The 19,303-nt window shown below is 40.8% G+C and overlaps 1 protein-coding gene across 11 annotated transcripts in view; it reads right to left on the reverse strand.

Moving 5' to 3' along the window:
• Window positions 1-19,303, reverse strand: part of bdl (borderless) — a 136,094-nt gene that overhangs the window by 72,466 nt on the left and 44,325 nt on the right. For all 11 annotated transcript variants that reach the window (XM_071598804.1, XM_071598800.1, XM_071598803.1 and 8 more), the window contains exon 2: window positions 13,118-13,257. In XM_071598804.1, coding sequence (XP_071454905.1) covers window positions 13,118-13,257 — 140 coding nt within the window. The remainder of the gene's footprint in view (window positions 1-13,117; window positions 13,258-19,303) is intronic.

Consider the following 19,303-nt stretch of genomic DNA (forward strand, 5'->3'; position numbering starts at 1 on the left):
GCACGTAATTGGATACATTTTACTATATTCTAAGGTGCAATTGCTTGTGAATTGATGGTACATGTATTTGCTTGCGTGTAACATTGAAAGGGTTTTTGCACGAATGCATACGCCACTGTGGGTGTAGGTTTGCATGGATGTGTTGATTTAGCATGTAATTTAGTTCTCTTTCATGGGTGATGAACTAACACCCCCCCCACCTGCCACACGCCCTTCCCGGTGGTTTGCGGGGTATTATGTATATGTATATGAGATATTACTAACGTACTGGCTTCCCACCCAGAGGTCCCGGGTTAAAATCCCGGCGGTGTTGAATATTTTTCAGAAGTTTCACGATCCCTACTTGAGGTGCTTTGTGGAGGGCACTTTGGGTGAGTACGCCGTCCGTCGGATGGGACGTTAAGCTGCGGACCTCTTGGCGCCTTTCGTAAAGAGTAGGCTAATGCCGACGCCGGGTTTCTCTCCACCCTTCATCCTTTCCTGCCCATCCCCTATGGCGCAAATGACCTCAGCTGTCGCTCGCCTCCCCTAAATACTACTATGAGATATTACCAAGAATTTTAAAATGCTCATTAGCCAGAAATTTAAAATGTAGATAATATCCTTAGGTGAAATAAACAAAAATAATTAAGAAAATATTTAATGAAGAATAATTTCGTTGCCATGGTTTAGCGATAAGGGTTGTCGTTTTTTAGAGGGAAGGGAACGTGATGGGGATTGGAATGTGCAGAGAAATCCCGTTTCTATCTCCAGGAGGCACCAGGGGCTATCGGGTGATAGGACGATTGCATCTGCAGCCCATACTTCGAGTTAGCTATCTAGGTAAAGCCACCTGAAAGCGGGAAGGGAGGGAATCGTAGTTTCGGGAGGTTCTCATGCTTGATGTATTATGTCTCCTTAATATGAAGAAATTAAACGCGACGGGTATGTTGTTGGGTTGCTTTTCATTCCTATTAGATTGGGAGTCTCTTGATTCACAAAGGGAACGGACAACACTAACGAATTTAATGAAATAAGGACAGTTTGTACTTTTCCACAGTTTATTTAACGTACGACGCGTTTCAACTCACAGAGTCATCATCAGGTACAAGTCTTGTACCTGATGATGACTCTGTGAGTTGAAACGCGTCGTACGTTAAATAAACTGTGGAAAAGTGCAAATTGTCCTTATTTCATTATGATGAACTTCCACGACCTCAAGCCTGAATCTGTTGAACTAACGAATTTGAAAAAGGTAAAGATCAAATGAATAATGTGGGGCCGTAATAATTCCCATGACACTGAGAGAATTATTACGGGCCTAACTTATTATGTTAGATTAGAAAACCGAGATAAAATGAGAAATAGACACCATCAACGACAGATCCAAGCACACGTTCTTCCTTCAAACGATACGCAAACATATGAAAATGGAGCCCAAGGGCCCGAAAAAACTTAATCCAAGGCCAAAATTTTAGGACTTAATCGAGCTGATCAATTACTGCGTGATATATGTACATGCATGCATGACTGCTGCCCTAACGCATCCCACCGCATACCCTTGCGTTGCCTTGCTGGCTATTTACGCATTGTGCAATGAAAAGAAGCAGACACAGCAAGTGATAGACCTACATCCTTATCTTCGCTGTGATACTTGTAATTGTTTTCTTTAAATTCAAATTTCAAGTGGCAAAGTTTGAAAACACGTCTCCTTAAATAGTTCCTGCATGAAATTGCTGCTCACACAATCCGAACGGGCAATTCTTTTCGTTACGTCATTCACTCCTTCCTTCCCCCTCCAAGTATGTTTGCTCCCTACGCTGCTCTCCTCTTTGAATCGGCGTCCCAAACATCGGTTCTCACATACACACAACCTCCCACGACTCCTCGCTATTCATACGAGAGTTCAATTCTTCCACTTCGACCAAATCCAAATAACACCTCCGCTCTTCCCTCGAGCAGGAGGGACAACCGAACACACACACACACACACACAAAATAAGGGAGATAGATTCCAGTACAGTTAGATTCAAATACTCATTCTTTCCCAAAACAATCAGAAATCATAATAGTAAAAAACCAAAGTCACTAAAGAAATATCGAGAAACATTTAATTTACAAGTCGGAACAAAATTAAGATATCAGGTATATTTGTAGGTGCATGTGTATGTTCGTTAGTAGTTTGTGTGTTTGCATGTGTGTGGGTTGGAAGTGTTTTTGAATGAATGTATACCATGTTTTGTTTGTGGACAGTATACATTTGTGGCTCTTGCATGTGGTTTTTTTTCTCAATTACGGGTGGTGCCCTAACATCCCCTGCCACACACCCTTGCGGCGGCTTGCGGGGTATCGGGCAGATGTAGATGTAGAACACACCATTGTTCCGCGCCTAGGATCGACGCAGTTGGCGAACAGGCCTTGTCCTCCGGGGGATATTCCCTGGGGGGGGGGGAACATTTGCCAAGACCCCAAGGGCTGTTTCGTTCGTGCCACGATTCAATCGAAGGGATCAACGGGAGCTTTCACCCTTAATCCGACCAAATCGGCATCCTTAATTATTTATAATACAAATTTAACAATAAAATGTGAATATTTCAACGGCTGTTAGGGATGAAAACCTGATTGATGGGAGTGACATGAACACGGCCACTTGCTAGCGGCGAGGTGATTATTGCTGCGTTATCTCGACGACATTAGCACCTGCGTCTTTGGAACACAAAGGGTATACTTAAGAGGGAACACCAGCTTCAACACTTGAAACACGTCAAAAACTGCCATGATGCAATCGAAACCCGAGAGAACATGTGCCCGTTGAAGACTTGCCATAAAAGCCAGAGAAGGAATCCATTTCATCGGCGCAATTGACATTTACAGCACTTCTTGTCACTGATATTAAACTCCCATTTCCAGCCAGAAAAATGACGGCATCTTTGCTCATAAAGGGTATTATGAGCTCTGAGATATTGCCACTCCAGAGCAGTCGTAACTTATAATTGAAATATTACTTATATAGATAGTTCTGATGCGACACTGGACAATTAGAATTAAACTTAAAAAAGTGTGCTGTGATGAATTTTTGGAATGAGAACAATTCCCTGAATTGGGAACACCTTGCCCACTGCATCGGGAACACCGAAATGGAATGTTTAGACTCATTGAAATACCTAGGCGTTACCCTCACTCACGATCTCTCCTGGGTGAAACACATACGGGGAATATCTGGACGAGTCCACAAAAAATTAGGATTTATTTGAAGGGTACTGGATAAATGTGATGGACTGGGTAAAGAGAAATATTATCTGTCGCTGGTTAAGCCTCATTAAGAATATGCTGCAAGTATATGGGATCCTCACGAAGTTGGATGAATTGCCGAACTGAATCGCGTGCAGCGTAGAAGAGTTATATTTGTAAAACGTTGTTATGATAGACTTAGTAGCGTATACAAAATATTAGAGCAGCTAGGCTGGGAATCATTCACGGAGCGAAGGTTAAATTACAGATTGAAGCTCTTGCTTAAATTGGAAGGATATCTCTTTAGCAGTGATGTTGAAAATGTATTATTACCCCCATCGGTCTACGGTAGGACATATCTACAGAATATTAGAGATTAAGTGTCGAATAGATAGATTTAAAGTGCCATTTTATCCACAAACGACAAGGGATTCGAATAATATTGTCCGACCGGTAGGGGGTGGAAGTATTTTGGGATCTAAAGTAGTATGGGTAATCACCCCCTGCCACACATTCTAGCGATGGCTCGCAGGATACGGTTAAATGTAACGAAAAACATGCTCCGAAGACATTTATAATGACTTACAACGCATACATTCGCTCAGAATAAGCACTGGGGCACCCTGAGTCCGAAGACGGGAGGGAGCGAAGCGCAAGGCGATGGGCAATGGAGAGACAGGGAAGGAGGTCATCAACGGCTCACAGAGAGGGAGGAGACTTAATATGCTTTAATTTACAAATGGCCTTCCCCACACCGCCCCCTCTCCCGCCCCCTACCCGCGATGGACACGCTTCCGCCTCCTACGCTCCCGCACGAGGGGCGATCTCTTTCGCTCCCAGCCCCGACCCACCCGTCAAGCCCGCATGCGGGACGCCCTCCCGCGCCTATCTCCCCTTCGCACGAAAACCACTCGAGGAGGACGCCACCGATCCCACCTTCACACCGCGGGCGACACGGAATCCTTCGTCCTGCTTATTATTGGTTTCGGGTGGAAAGGTCAGTCCATTTTATTTACCAAGCACTTTCGAGTAAAAAATCTATCAGGTGCCAAACCTAAAAATGGGCCATCATTTTCAACAAAAAAATCACACGAGAAATAATTTTCGTCACAGCTTTTCAAAAACGACAGGGTACTGATTCATCGACTTTGGTGGGTAAGCTATAACGGCGACTGATGTAATGAATTCCTTAGGGAATCATGAAAATCTGAATAATTTCCACAAAGTGATATCTGGGACCGATAAGTTTACCTATGAATAAACGTCAACCCCCCACCGGATAGTCATGTGAGATATTTGAACGCAGTCAGCTGCCAAAAAAATTATCACATTCATCCTTAAATTTTTCTTCCCTCCTGGATCGGGGCGAGAGGGTCAAGGCACTCATCAGTGGAGTGGGACGACCCTAACTCGTGCTCATGGACTAACCTTCCTGTCATCCTTGTTCTAGATACAGGTCCTCTACATCGCCATCCATCAGAGGTGCTCGGCTAGGGAATTATAAATGTTGGTAATAATCACTAAATATCTCGTCCTTCACTGTAAGAAACTAATTCTTGGGGTACTAAGAGGTGCGTTCCACAAGTGAGGATTTTATTTTTTTACAGTAATTTATTTAACAGATTTGCATAGACACTTAACATTCTTCAAAGCACTGTCCTTTTGCCTCTACACCTTTTTTTCCGCGACTCTGACATTACCGGTACGCGCCCTGGAAGGCGTCTTCGGGGACCTCTCGCAAGGTCTTCGTCACGGCTGATTGGATCTTTTCTATGGATAAAAAACGGATACCTTTCAGGGCTGCCTCAATCCGAGGGAACAAAAAGAAGTCTGCCGGGGCGAAATCAGGACTATAGAGGGGGGGAGAGGGCAGCGTTGGCACCTAATGTTTGGCCAGGAACTCGCCGACTCGTAGCACGTTGTAGTAAGGCGCGTTGTCGTGATGGAGTTTCCAGGTAGCGGAGATGTCTTTTCTCGTCCTGATGACCCTTTTTCGGAGTCTTTCCAGCACATCCATGTAGGAAGCGGCGTTAACGGTCTCTCCTCGAGGAACATATTCCTTATGGACCACTTCTTTACCACCGGAAAAGACAATGAGTATTGCTTTCACTTTTGATTTGCTCATTCTTGCCTTTTTGGGCTTGGGGGACTGGTCGGTGTGCCACTCAGAGCTTTGGCATTTTGCTTCTGGGTCGTATTAAAAAACCCAGGTTTCATCACCAGTGATGACGCAGTCCAAATAAACAGGTTCATTTTCAATGCGTTGCAAAGGTTTACTTGAAATTTCCGCTCGGTTGGTCTTTCGTGACACGGTCGGCGCGCATAGGTTTACAATAACTTACGTCCCGTCGCTTCCACAGCTTGGAGAGCACTGAGACCGGTCTCGCGGCAAAGCTTACTCCCGCCTCCTCCACGTGTTTTGATCCCACTCCGAACAATTGGAGCGGGGTGGAAAATATAATTGCTTTACTTTTGTAACGCACTATGTATATGGGTAGCGCTACCATTATTACTAACACAGGTATAATTTGATTACTCCTACAGTTATTCAGTCACTCTAATACTAATAGCAAAAGAGCAGGTTGTGTCTCCGCTACTCAGTAATGTAACTGATTTTTGTGACTCTACATATTGTCTTCGACCAAGAATCTCCCCAAGAAAGTCTTCTGGGCTCTCCCAATGCCCTACGTCCCTCGGAAAGCTGAAGTCTTCCCCGCCCTGAACTCTCCTCAGCACACCATCTTTTCCAGAAACGTCTTACTCCCCCCACTGAAATGGGGTTAGATGACTTCTCCATGCAAGTATATTACGAGATAAGCTACGCCAGTGGTGTCACTTACATCCCTCTCGGAAACTTCACCTGTTGATATTGCCCTGTGGAGAGGTAATCGCAGGCGATGCATTTTATTAGCATACTAAGAATTGAGCCAAAAATATAGAAATAGTTCTCTTCCACCCACCGGTGGGTGGAATACCCAACTGGAAATTGCCAAACTTTCAATGGCAACACACAAATACATTGATTTTACAATGCAATAATGACATAGTTGTTTTATAGAACTCCATACATAGAAGAAAATAATGTATAGATGGAAAAAAAGGTGAAGAATTTGTCCAAGTACAAACTTTTACTGTCAGCTCCAACATGGAAATACTATACTATATTCCGACGTGAAATGAAGCAACAGAGGAGAAGTAACTGATGTAATTTTGACTAAGAGTAGTCGTAGGTTTAAAATAATTGATAAATGTAGGTATTTAGCAATTTTTTGAAGGTCATGTCCTCTTAAAAATACTGACTTATTAATGCCTAACCCATAGAGGCATTCTAATCTCTGACTTTTACATTCCAACGCAGGAAATATAGTATGTATTACTTTAATCAGTGGAAAAATTACTGCTGCTAATGCCAGCTTGAAGCTGCTTATGTGTATTGCGATCATATGTGCTCAGGGTTGCTCGCCATACAGGTAGGCTTTACCGAATGACACTGCATGAGTGTCCATGTAAATTAATTTAATAGTATATTCTGTGCTATCTATTACAAGTGGCTTAAAATCAATCCCTCTCACTTAGCTGACTAAATGCTATTTCCTGACTTGACTTGGTGCTTAAAATATCTTACTACCTTTGAATAAAAAACACTTTCATATTGCCATTGCTTACTTAGTCAAAAAAGGTTCTCAATTACGCGAATTTAAGGTTAATTTGCGGATCAAAAGTAGAAGGAAGAAGATGAGACACCATTTAAAGTGTGGATGTAGTGCTGGTAGAATTATATTCAATTTACAATCATTGTAATAGCTGCTGAATTTTTCGAACAAGTATCAGGGAAATTGCGCGCTGTCAATTTTATTGTAGCTTATACCTATCTGTTGCTAATGAAAATATATGCTTCACTCAATGACAGAGAACAAATTTAAAATAACATGTATCGACTAACATTTCACAAAGGCAATATCTTTTTAAATATCATTTCATGATCCCTATCAATTCTTTCCTTAACAGAAATTTTAGCTGCGTAAATACACTTTAAGTTATCATGTGTTTTTTCCTGAAATACATATAATTAAGTTTATTTTCAATAGCTTCATTTTACCGATTTTTACAAATTTAACGGATGTTAAGAGGTTTTGGTGTCTTTTTCTCAGAAATATTACAATGGGTGAAAGGTTTTTCTGCTGTACTTATTGAACGATTGAAAGACATGTAACATCCCATAGTCTACTTTGTTTTAACCAATTGCTAAATTAAATATCAGGAAAATCAGCACCATCTTCAATCAAAGATGCAATTCCATTTGTAATGTATCTAGTTGCTTCCAAATATTTCCATTTAATTATCACGGAATCATCCCGGACCTGTCCACGATCACTCAGATTCCCAGATAATCTCAGTGAAGAGGCGTTTTTTCGATCCTCCCCAAATTACTCTTCTGGTATTGCTTTAATGGTAAGCAGTGACAAAACCATAAATATTTTTCATCCAAACAAATAAATGGCATCGAACGTAACTTTGCGGGATTGCTTCATGCTAAAAAAACTACACTCAATTGACTACACATCGCCAAATCATCACATCGGCTGATAGGTAGTACGACGCAACGAAACTCGGGTCGTGTTCCGCGAGCATCCATTTGAATGCAGGTTTTCAAATACGCTACTCATTATCCAATAATAGGTCATAAAAGACACTCGGCTTGATTTAAATGGAGAAACGTAATGAGATAGTTAAAGAGAGATGTTATTTCGCTTTAATTAGGCCACAGTTGGAATACGCCTTAAGTATTTGGGATTCTTGGAAGAAATCATTGATAAGAAAATTAGAATAAAGCTCAGATAAAATCCGCCAGATTCGTCAAAAATTGTTACGATAAGAAGAAGAGGTCTTTTAGAGCAATTAGGCAGGGCTTGAACTGCGAACAGAACAAGCGAGACAGACTTTTAACAATGTTCAGAACAGACAAGTTAAACAATGACACCAAAGAGATTATTGGCCCCACGCTATTGGGGTAGATTAGATCACAAATATAACAAAAGGAAAATAGACCCAGGTACAGGTAGATACAACTACTCGTTCTTTCCCCTGAAAATAGGGAATCATAATAGTTAGAAATCAAAGTAATGAGGGAAATATTAAACACATTCGATTTTCAAGTCAGGACAAGATTAAACGTTGCGTAGACATAAGGTATATATGCGTAGGTGCATGTTTATGTGTATGTTAGTTGCTAGCACATGTATTTGCGTGCGTATCAGTTAAGATGGGTTTTGCATGAGCACATACGACTCTGTGGATGTGAATTTGAATGCTTTCGCTTTGTTTTGCATGTGGTTGCATTCTGTTTTACGGGTGGCGTTCTAAGATCCCCCTACCATACGCCCTTGCGGCAGGTTGCGGGGTATTGGGAAGATGTAGATAATCACCGATAGAATTATGATAGCGTCGGGAATTATGAAAAAAGCGAAGGATCGATATTAGTGAAAAAATATGGAAAAAAAACGGCAGAGACATAACGTAAAGATAAGTAATATTATCGGCTTCTAAAATCATCGGCGTCTCACCGTTCTGTGCGTACTACAGATCAGACGGTCGAAGCCTGGACGCGGACGAATCGGCATCGAAAGGCTCATCCAGGCCATTCATTCATGCTCCCCCCCCCTTTGAGACGGGCGGGCGCCCGGCCTCCTTCATTGGTGGGACTCCTCCCGGTGGCCTCGCGGATGGAGAGTGTTTTGACAGCTCGACCTCCATCCCGTCCCTCCCGCCCGACACGGCTCTCTCCCACTGCCACGCTCACGTAAGCAGGAGTGACCGCACGGGTGAATGAATGGACGGCGAGTGAAGTGGACGGGGGGAGTCGTCCCATCCGACTGCCGGGAGCAAGATTCAGCGGAGGCATAACCCTCGATCCGTCGAAAATGGCTATGGACGGGTGAAAACCGCCCTCTCTTGTCCTCGGTCGCCATTGTTTAGCCACGAGGAGATTGGACGCTCGATGGAAATTGTTGGAATAAAATTACAGCAGGTGAATTAACTCTTCAAGTTCAATCGTTCTCGTTGCCAAAGTAAATTGGTCGTTGATCGCCGAGCCACGATCAAAATGCAAAGAATTAAAGCTGCCAGAACCATTAATTTAGAAACTTCTGACTTCGCGATGAGCAAGTGTCTCCTACGCGATGATAGCAAGTCAAAACTCATCACTATTTCACCCACCCACCTATTTCATCCCTCACACATCATATCACCCACTCTCTCTCCAATCATTTGTGTAGCCATTCCTATTAATCATACATTATATTCCTATGAAACAAAACTTTTCGATTTTTCACAAACTTCTCGCGGCCAAAAAGGGCGACCATCTCTGCGAACATATAGACGTGTACATCCATCCAATTGAACACACTCGGCGGTTTCGATCGCTTGGTTGTCGGGAAAATAAATCTGTCGCCTGAGTGGCAAACATTTGATCAAAGCAAGAAAACAAGCTAATTACATTTCATAAACGGAAAATATAGACGGTTTATTTATTGTCGACGCAAATGTTTTTCCTATTACATACTCCAGGCTTTATTAAATTGATTAAATCAAATGTAGCAATACATGTGAAATTCGGTTGATAAATATAAACATATTATATACACACACACATACATTCATTCAGACACGAAAAACCGCCATATGGTGAACAAATATTCATTCACATGGAAATAGATATGAGGAAAAGGGATAGGAGTACAATTTACACTTGTGATATGCTCGATTCCGCCTTCCCCACCTCTCCTGTGTCCATCTTTTAAATGTGTTCATATCCCTTCCCTTATATCTATGTCCATGTTAATGACTATATATATATATATATATATATATATATATATATATATATATATATATATATATATATGTATATATATATGTATATATATATATATATATGTATATATATATATATATGTATATATATGTATATATATATGTATATATATATATATATATATATATATATATATATAAAGGAGAGTGTTTGTTTGTATGTATGTAATTTGTTTACTTTTTTGCGGTCATAGAAACAGCATTGTTCCAACTATGCCAGCAGGATACGTTTGCAATAACACTATTTTATTCAGAATTGCCGAGATATTATACGTGGAATACATCAAGGAAAGTCTTTTGTAGAAGAAAAATGGGCAACTTTGACCCTGAGAATGATATTTATTCATGTGACGCATTGGGCCGAGTCTACACAGTCCATCCTAACAACGCCGAATGTTATTTTTTAAGAATGCTTCTACATACCATTAGAGGACCTCGCTCATTTGCAGAATTAAGAACGGTAAACGGAGAAATATGTGAGACATTCAGAGAAGCTTGCCAGAATTTAGGGTTGCTAGAAGGAGATCAACACTGGGATGACTCATTGCGAGAGGCCAGTTTGATTTCTCTTCCAGGACAAATCCGAATTTTGTTTGCCATCATAATAACCTCCTGTAATCCATCTAACCCAAAAACATTATGGGAAATATATAAAGAATCAATGAGTGAGGATATACTGGCTAAAGTTCGAAGTGAAAATCCTACATTGGATATTACGTTTAACTCCGACATTTTTAATAAAACTTTGATTATTTTGGAGGAAAAGTGTATCACCATGGTTAACAAGACTTTAGTGTAACTCGGTCTTTTTGCACCTGGACAAGATCAACAGGGTGTATTTTATCCAGATTATATACGTGAAACTAGCTACAATGTCTTAGACTTAGAAGCATACATCGCGGATAAAAAGCCACTTCTTAATGAAGATCAGAAATTCGCGTACGAAACAATAATGGATCAAGTAGATAAACAAGAAGGAGGTATCATTTTTCTTGATGCTGCTGGTGGCACGGGAAAAACATTTTTAATTAATTTAGTTCTCGCTGAAATCAGGGTTCATGGAGAAATTTCTCTAGCCGTTGCATCTTCAGGTATTGCAGCGACATTAATGGAAGGAGGAAGAACAGCCCACTCTGCCCTTAAGTTGCCACTTAATATTTCCCGACAAGAAAATCCCACATGTCATATAAATAAAACAAGCGGCCAGGCACAAGTTCTTATAGAATGCAAATTGATAGTATGGGATGAGTGTAGGATGGCTCATTAAAAATCTCTTGAGGCCCTCAACGCAACACTTCAAGATCTTAGAGGAAACTGCAGTTTAATGGGAGGAGCTCTGGTACTCCTGTGTGAAGACTTCCGTCAAACTCTGCCTGTCATTCCAAAATAAAATCGACTCCAGCCGATGAAATTTATGCCTGTTTAAAACATTCTGTTCTATGGAATCATGTCCAACAAATTAGCCTTAAACAAAACATGCGAATCCTCTTAAGAGATGGGAATGCTCAAAATTTTGCAAATAAACTTTTGGAGATTGGAGAAGATAGATTAGTTATTGAAGCATCTGGTATGATAAAATTGTCATCAGATTTATGTGTATCGGTGAAAACTGTCCGCGATATGATACAAGTAGTCTATCCTAACGTTAATCAAAATTATAAAAATTTAGAATGGTTGCGAGAAAGAGCCATTCTTGCTCCTAAGAACGATGATGTTAATGAAATTAACAAGGAGATACTAGCCATGCTGCCAGGAGACGTGATTGAATATAAATCGGTTGATACCGTAGTGGATGCTGACGAAGCCGTCAATTATCCAACGGAATTCCTAAATTCACTTGATCCAGCTGGATTGCCACAACATCGCCTTATACTTAATGTAGGATCTCCAATCATTTTATTGCGAAATTTAGATCCACCAAAACTCTGCAATGGGACACGATTGTGTGTGACAAAATTAATGAAAAATATAATCCGGGCAGTCATTTTAACTGGAAAAAGAAAAGGTGAAATAATTTTTATTCCACGGATACCTCTAATCCCAACTGATCTTCCCTTCAACTTTAAAAGATTACAGTTTCCAGTCCGGGTAGCTTTTTCAATTACCATTAATAAATCACAGGGACAGTCTTTAAAGTTTTGTGGTGTTGATCTAAGATCGCCATGTTTTAGCCACGGGCAACTTTATGTTGCTTGCTCCAGAGTAGGTTCGCCTAAAAATTTATATATTCTTTCTCCTGGATATGAAACAAAAAATGTAGTTTATAAACAGGTGTTAAATAAAAAAGATTCTTAAATTTGTATGAAGTAGTGTATTATTGTACTTTATAATTTGTTGTTTTTATTTATGTAGTATATTTATATTATTGTTTCTCCCTAACCCGTGCAAAGCCGGGTATTCAGCTAGTATATATATATATATATATATATATATATATATATATATACACACACACATATTATTCGCTCATCTCTATCTTCCCCTTAGAATATTAAAACTCAAAAAGAAATATTAATTAAATTTTTATACTGATAGACACCTATTCCATAGTAAAGGCAAATGTGAATTTCCATTCGCTGTGCTTGCACATTTCTTTTATGACAGCGCTAGTATTTTTTAGCCTGGCGATTATGAGAAAAATCAAAATGACTCGACAGGGAAGAAAAATTGCAGATTAAACCAATCGGGTTCTGCCCTATCTTTGCGCCACCCAATTTAATATTACTTTAGAAAATTGTCCTATTTTCAGACTATCAGCCACAAAAATAGTATATTTTGCTTCGCGGAAAAATAATTTTACCCTATAGGCATATGAAATGAAGAGCCACTTCAGACTGGTTGCTATGGGTTTTTGAAACAGTTCTCTTTTCTGAGTTCTAATTCACACGGGCTATGCACGTGATTGAAGCTACGTAAAAATTAGCATTGCAGTCAATAAACCTTAGCGATAAACCAATCCATGATTTCTATTCTCACTCCATTCCCCTATCTTAGAGCTCAGAATCTCAAAAATACAGCCCTTTCATTAGCTTACCTCCTTATTCCAGCGAAGAATGTACGGGATGGCTATGTCGTGGGGGAACTCCACTTGGCAGTTGAAAACCACACTCTCTCCAACTGAAGCTGTTAGGAATGTGGGCTGCTTCTCATCGTCCAAAAGCGCCGATGATGGCCCTGAAGATAAAGGACATATTTTAGAGCAAGGATCTCCACTATATTCCTTCACCATATTTGGCAGTGTGTCTAAAGAGGTTAGCATCGGTGACCAAATAGGCAATGACAGGGATGTGATCCGAGGCTTATGGTCTCGAATGCCACGGGAACGTCCAGGGGCATCGTACTGATTTTGAGCCTGAACCCGAATGTCGGCAGCGGAAAGCTGAAGATGACGTTGAACGTCGAAACCCGGGTCGTATCGTAATAAATTTTCAGTGGAATCACAAAGTTACAATTTTTTCATTTGCAATATGAATCGATTCCATAAAGTTACACCGGAGACCACCAATTATAGCAGAAAGCTCCTTCGAAACTTACACCACCTATAGCAATTTAACCGTACGATCAATAATGCTGGACGTCTGGCAGTCGAACACATTTTCTTTAGCCAATTCAGATTCTAATTGGTGAACTGAATGCAAACAATTCTAGTATTGTCCCATCGCAAAAGAGCCAATAGTATATCGACATAATCTAGCAGTAGTAGCTTCGGGGGAGGCAACCGACAGCTGTCTGTCCTGTCCCTTTCCATTTAGGATGGAAAGGGAATGGTGGAAGGGTGGACAGAAACCTGGCATTAGCCTACTCTTAACGAAAGGTGCCAAGGGGTCCGCAGACTAACGTCCTATCCGACGGACGGCGCACTCACTCAAAGCGCCCTCCACAAAGCACCCAAAGAATGGATCGGGATACCACTGAAAAAGAACTGCAGCCTCCAGAATATGAATTCGAGCCATATAGGCGGGAAGCTCACGATACTTTCATTCACGATATACTTAGATCGGGAGAAAACAACACACAAGTCGATGCAGTATTCCTGGATTTCAATAAAGCCTTCGACAAAGTCCCACACAATAAATTGTTACATAAACTTAAATACTATGGGATCAATGAGAAAATAATTAATTGGATTAGAGACTTCTTGTCAAACCGCAAACAAATAGTAGTCATAGACGGGTTGTGCTCAACGGAGAGAGATGTAACTTCGGGCGTCCCCCAGGGAAGTGTAATGGGGCCTCTTCTGTTCTTAATATATATAAATGACTTAAGCACACACGTTAGTAGCAATCTAAGGTTATTTGCTGACGACACGGTGATATAAAGGGAAACAAGGAGCCAACTAGATCGCGAGCTACTCTCTAGAGACTTAGACAATATCTCGGAATGGTGCAATAAATGGGGATTAACACTTAATATAGATAAATGTGCAGTTTTGAAATTTTGGAATAAAGGAAGCGAGGAACAGGATATAAACTACAAAATAGAGGGTTCAGTATTGACTACGGCAAATCAAGTTAAATATTTGGGGGTTGTTCTAACACCACGCCTTTCATGGGGAGCACATATCAGGACAATATGCGGATCAGCTTCAAAGAAACTTGGCTTCATAAAACGGGTGGTAGGGAAATGTAATGAAAAAGTTAAAGAGAGGTGTTATTTTGCTCTAGTTAGACCTCATTTGGAATATGCCGCAAGTATTTGGGATCCGTGGGAGAAAATGTGGCAAAAAGAATTAGATAAAGTCCAGAGAAAATCCGCTAGATTCGCTAAAAATTGTTATGATAAAAACACAAGTGTGACAGATCTCTCAGGGGATTTAGGCTGGGAACCACTTGAAGTGCGGAGAGAACAAGCGAGGCTTAGACTTTTAGAAAGGTTCAGAAATAACGAGTTTAACTATGACACTGAAGGAATTATAATGGCCCCACACTACTTAGGTAGATCAGACCACAAAGATAAACTAAGGGAGATAGATTCCAAGACAGATAGGTACAAATACTCATTCTTTCCCCGAACAATCAGTAATCATAATAGCAAGAAACCGAAGTCACTTTAGAAATATTAAAAACGTTGAATTTGCAAGTCGGAACAAAATTAAACACTATAGAGATGTTAGGTATACTTTCAGGTGCATGTGTATGTTAGTTGGTAGTTTGAGTGTTTGCATGTGTGTGGGGTGTAAGTGTTCATGCATGAATGTATGCCATGTTTTTTTTATATATATGATTTTGTGGTTATTGCATGCGGTTTTTTTTTCTTTTTCTTTTTCTTTTCTAAATTACGGGTGGTGTCCTAGCACCCCCCGCCACACGCCCTTGCGTCGGCTTGCGGGGTATTAAGTAGATGTAGATGTAGATGTAGATGTAGAAGCTGGTATATTAACCACCGCACCATACAGATCCCCTCGCTAGAGAACCAGTATGAAACTTGTATACGAATGCCTACTAAAAAATTAAAAAAATTGCACATCTGAAAAAATATCCTTTTTGGATTATAGCATAGTTCAGAATCGTGGATACAAGAATCACACCTCGATATATATATATGTCCATTATAAAAAAAGGAACATATTTCAATGATTAGAATTGGCTTTGGGGAAACGATTGTCAATATTGTCAATGTCAATTTACCGTAACCAACGCAAATGTTGGTTTTCATTTCTGAGGATACAAATAGCCCCGAACTAATTGTTAGTCCTAAGGTGTGTGAAACTTGTACCTTCATTGTAGGGGAACCAGTTCCCTTCTCTGTACCACATGGGATATTCCAGGGACTAGAAAAGCTCACTACTAGCATTTTATATGGGGATGTCCAAAGAAGTTACCCATCGGTCAGTGGCCGAAATCTCTACCCACACAGCAATTATACCTACATGGTAAATAGCGGTAAAATACCGTGTTAATAAAAGAAAAAAACGGAATTTGAAACAAAGAACTTTAATAATAAAATAGTGGCCATTTCCAATATCTGTTCGGGCAATTAGGATTTCATGGTGTTCTCAGTTCGCTCTTTCCATAACACAGGATCGAAGATAGCAGCATTTGTTCCCAAGTTCAACGGGACTCCAGAAGGAAACAATATTATTAATCAGCGGGGGCTCAAAATGCTAAAAGTAAAATTAATGTGGTTCTGGCTTCAGAATAATTTCATGCTGGACCTACGCCAACCAGTAGATAGGTTGTACCCGAACGCTACCTCATGGATGCTGGGTTGTCGGTTACCGGAAATAAGAGTCATTACCGCCAGGTTTTATCCCGACGAATCGTGTTCAAGTCCCCCCGGGGTAACGAAGACGGACGGCTGAACGACTTGGTGGTCGCCAAGATGGCGCACGGGTGCTGCCGCAGCGTAGCCTCGTACGTCCGCTGTCGATGCACGGCTTGCTCCACGGGAAAGGAACGGCGGCTGGGAGGAAATGACCGAATATTTCCACGTACGTCATCATCAATCAGGGCAGCGGAGAAAGGGCCCGAAAACTCTCGGTGGGGGCGAGTCAACGATTAGGGAATCGCTCGCGCGGGTCGGGAAGAGACGGTGCCCAACTTGAGAGGGCGCCCGCGCTAAGAGCAGAGGGCAACAATACCCTGAAGGGTGGTTGAACATAAAGGGTCCATCCGCATTCATTAAAAGCTTCCATTTTGAGTGTTTTTTATTAATTGTGGTTATAAGCCTATAAATATTTCACTGAATAAATAAACTGGATATTTTTTACACGAGCACACTTAATAATACCAATATTATATAAAAACTTATAACAGGAATAGTATTATATGATAGCATCAAAGAGTTTTTGGTGTGAAAAAAATACAAAGTTTGTTTATTCAGTGATCGTGAATTTTCACAAAGTACATAGGCCTCAAAACCATCAAATTCTATGAATATATATTTCTATAAAAATCAAAATGTTTTTTTAATTGAAGGATTTTGTAATAAGTTGGCAGTTTGCCAGGAGTTAAAACACGTAACTGCACATTAAGGATAATATTTCAGATTTCGTTTACAATTCACATGCATTGCATCACATTTATGCATTATATTTCACGAAATATGTATGCATGCTATCTCGTTAACATGCATTTATCAAGCGAATTATTTACATATTTCCTTAAATAAATTTACACTTCTCGGAAGAGGCTCTATTAGTCCTCCAGTTAAACAGTTTCAGTCAATGATTTTAGTGTTGAGAAATTATTTCTTTTCATATTAGCTCCAGTTTGCGTATAGGATTGTTAGGTTGATGCATAAGGGGAATTAGGCTGGGAACCACTTGAAGTGCGGAGAGAACAAGCGAGACTTTCGCAAGCGAGGCTTAGACTTTTAGAAAGGTTCAGAACAAACGAGTTTAACTATGACACTGAAGGAATTATAATGGCCCCACACTACTTAGGTAGATCAGACCACAAAGATAAATTAAGGGAGACAGATTCCAGGACAGATAGGTACAAATACTCATTCTTTCCCCGAACAATCAGAAATCATAATAGTAAGAAACCGAAGTCAATTTAGAAATATTAAAAACATTGAATTTACAAGTTGGAGCAAAGTTAAACACTGCAAAGCTGTTAGGTATACTTTCAGGTGCATGTGTATGTAAGATGTAGTTTCAGTGTTTGCATGTGTGGGGTGTAAGTGTTCTTGCATGAATGTATGCCATGTTTTTTTTGTGGATGAACGAATTTGTGGTTCTGGTATGCGGTTTTTTTTCTTTTCTAAATTACGGGTGGTGTCCTAACACACCCCGCCACACGCCCTTGCGGCGGCTTGCGGGGTATTAAGTAGATGTAGATGTAGAAGCATTTGGATCCATTTTTCAATACGATATATTTGCGTCACCGTTGTTAAAGTAATGATTTTTATTTTAAAATACTTCACTCTCTTTTCCCTTGGGGATGTGGGTGCCGCAGGGATCCCACAACCTCCACAGCGTTTCCAGCGTCCGAATTTTCACGGTTCATACTACACTGGGTGGAGCGCGTAGAGGTATGCAACCATTTTGTTAGTGGGCCATACTCCAGAGCTTAAACCACAGCAGCCGACCGGGTCATATTAGTAAAAACATGCTCATTAGTATGCCAACTTCTTTATCGTGCAAATATATCCCGGATGAATAAATATGATCTGGCAGTAGTTGATAAGGTAAAATACCTAGGTGTTACAATAACAAAAGACTTAACTTGGGGGACTCACATACGTAAAGTCTGCGGTCAAGCATATAAAAAATTGGGATTCATTAGACGCATTGTTGGCAAAAGTGACTCGAAGCTCAAGGAACGTTGTTACCACGATCTTGTAAGGCCTCATTTAGAATACGCATGCAGCGTGTGGGATCCGAGCGAAAAAGGTCTCATTCGGGAAATTGAGAAGGTTCAACGCCGGGCAGCCCGTTTTGTAAAAAATTCCTACGATAAAACGCAAAGCGTCACCGAAATGCTCATGGATTTGGGGTGGGAATCATTGGCTGATAGACGAACAATACGGGATAGTAACTGCAAGGTTATAGATAGCAAAAATTTCACTTGCCACCCTCAGCGTCTAATAAATAATTAGTTGTATTTAAATGCATGCTCTTCCACTAACCTTATGTGTTTTGTTATAATAACCCATTCTTTCCGAATGACCTCATTCGTGTTCTGTTCATCTGTTTTTAAGTTTCCCTTTCAATCCCTCGTCCCTCTCCGGGGGGAAATTCCTGCTACCTGCAACGTTGGGTCGCATTCCATTCCCTTAACAGACTCTTTGGGGGTAGAGTGTTTCGTGGTGCATTTTCATGTGGTAGTGATGTTTCAATTTCTTGCTTGTTGTGTCCTGGCTTCCGTGTTGTAGGATGGCTTTCGTGCTGCATCCTGGGGTGCAGTTTTTTGTTGGTTTGCGGTATATCTGTTTGCATGAGTGTTGGATGAAGGGATTTTTTCATGAGTATGTGCGCTGCTATGGGTTTAATTTTCTACGTTGTTGTTTTGCATGTGGTATTGTTCCTTTTTACGGTTGGTGTCCTAACACCCCCCGCCACACGCCCTTGCGGCGGCTTCCGGGGTATTAAAGGGTTCGTCCGGAAAATAAGTGTACTGATTTTTTCCCGCCGCTCCAGGCGCGCCCAGCACCGCTCTGACGGGCTGCGATTGGAGGGGGGTATGTTGGCAAGCGACGCTGAAAAAGGCAGTCGGCTCTGAGCTGTGGTGTACTGAGGAGCTCTGTTAACGCGAACCTCCACGCTCGACCCACG

This window comes from Hetaerina americana, unplaced genomic scaffold (genome assembly GCF_022747635.1).
Source record: "Hetaerina americana unplaced genomic scaffold, ioHetAmer1.1.p SCAF_10, whole genome shotgun sequence".
Lineage (NCBI taxonomy): Eukaryota > Metazoa > Arthropoda > Insecta > Odonata > Calopterygidae > Hetaerina > Hetaerina americana.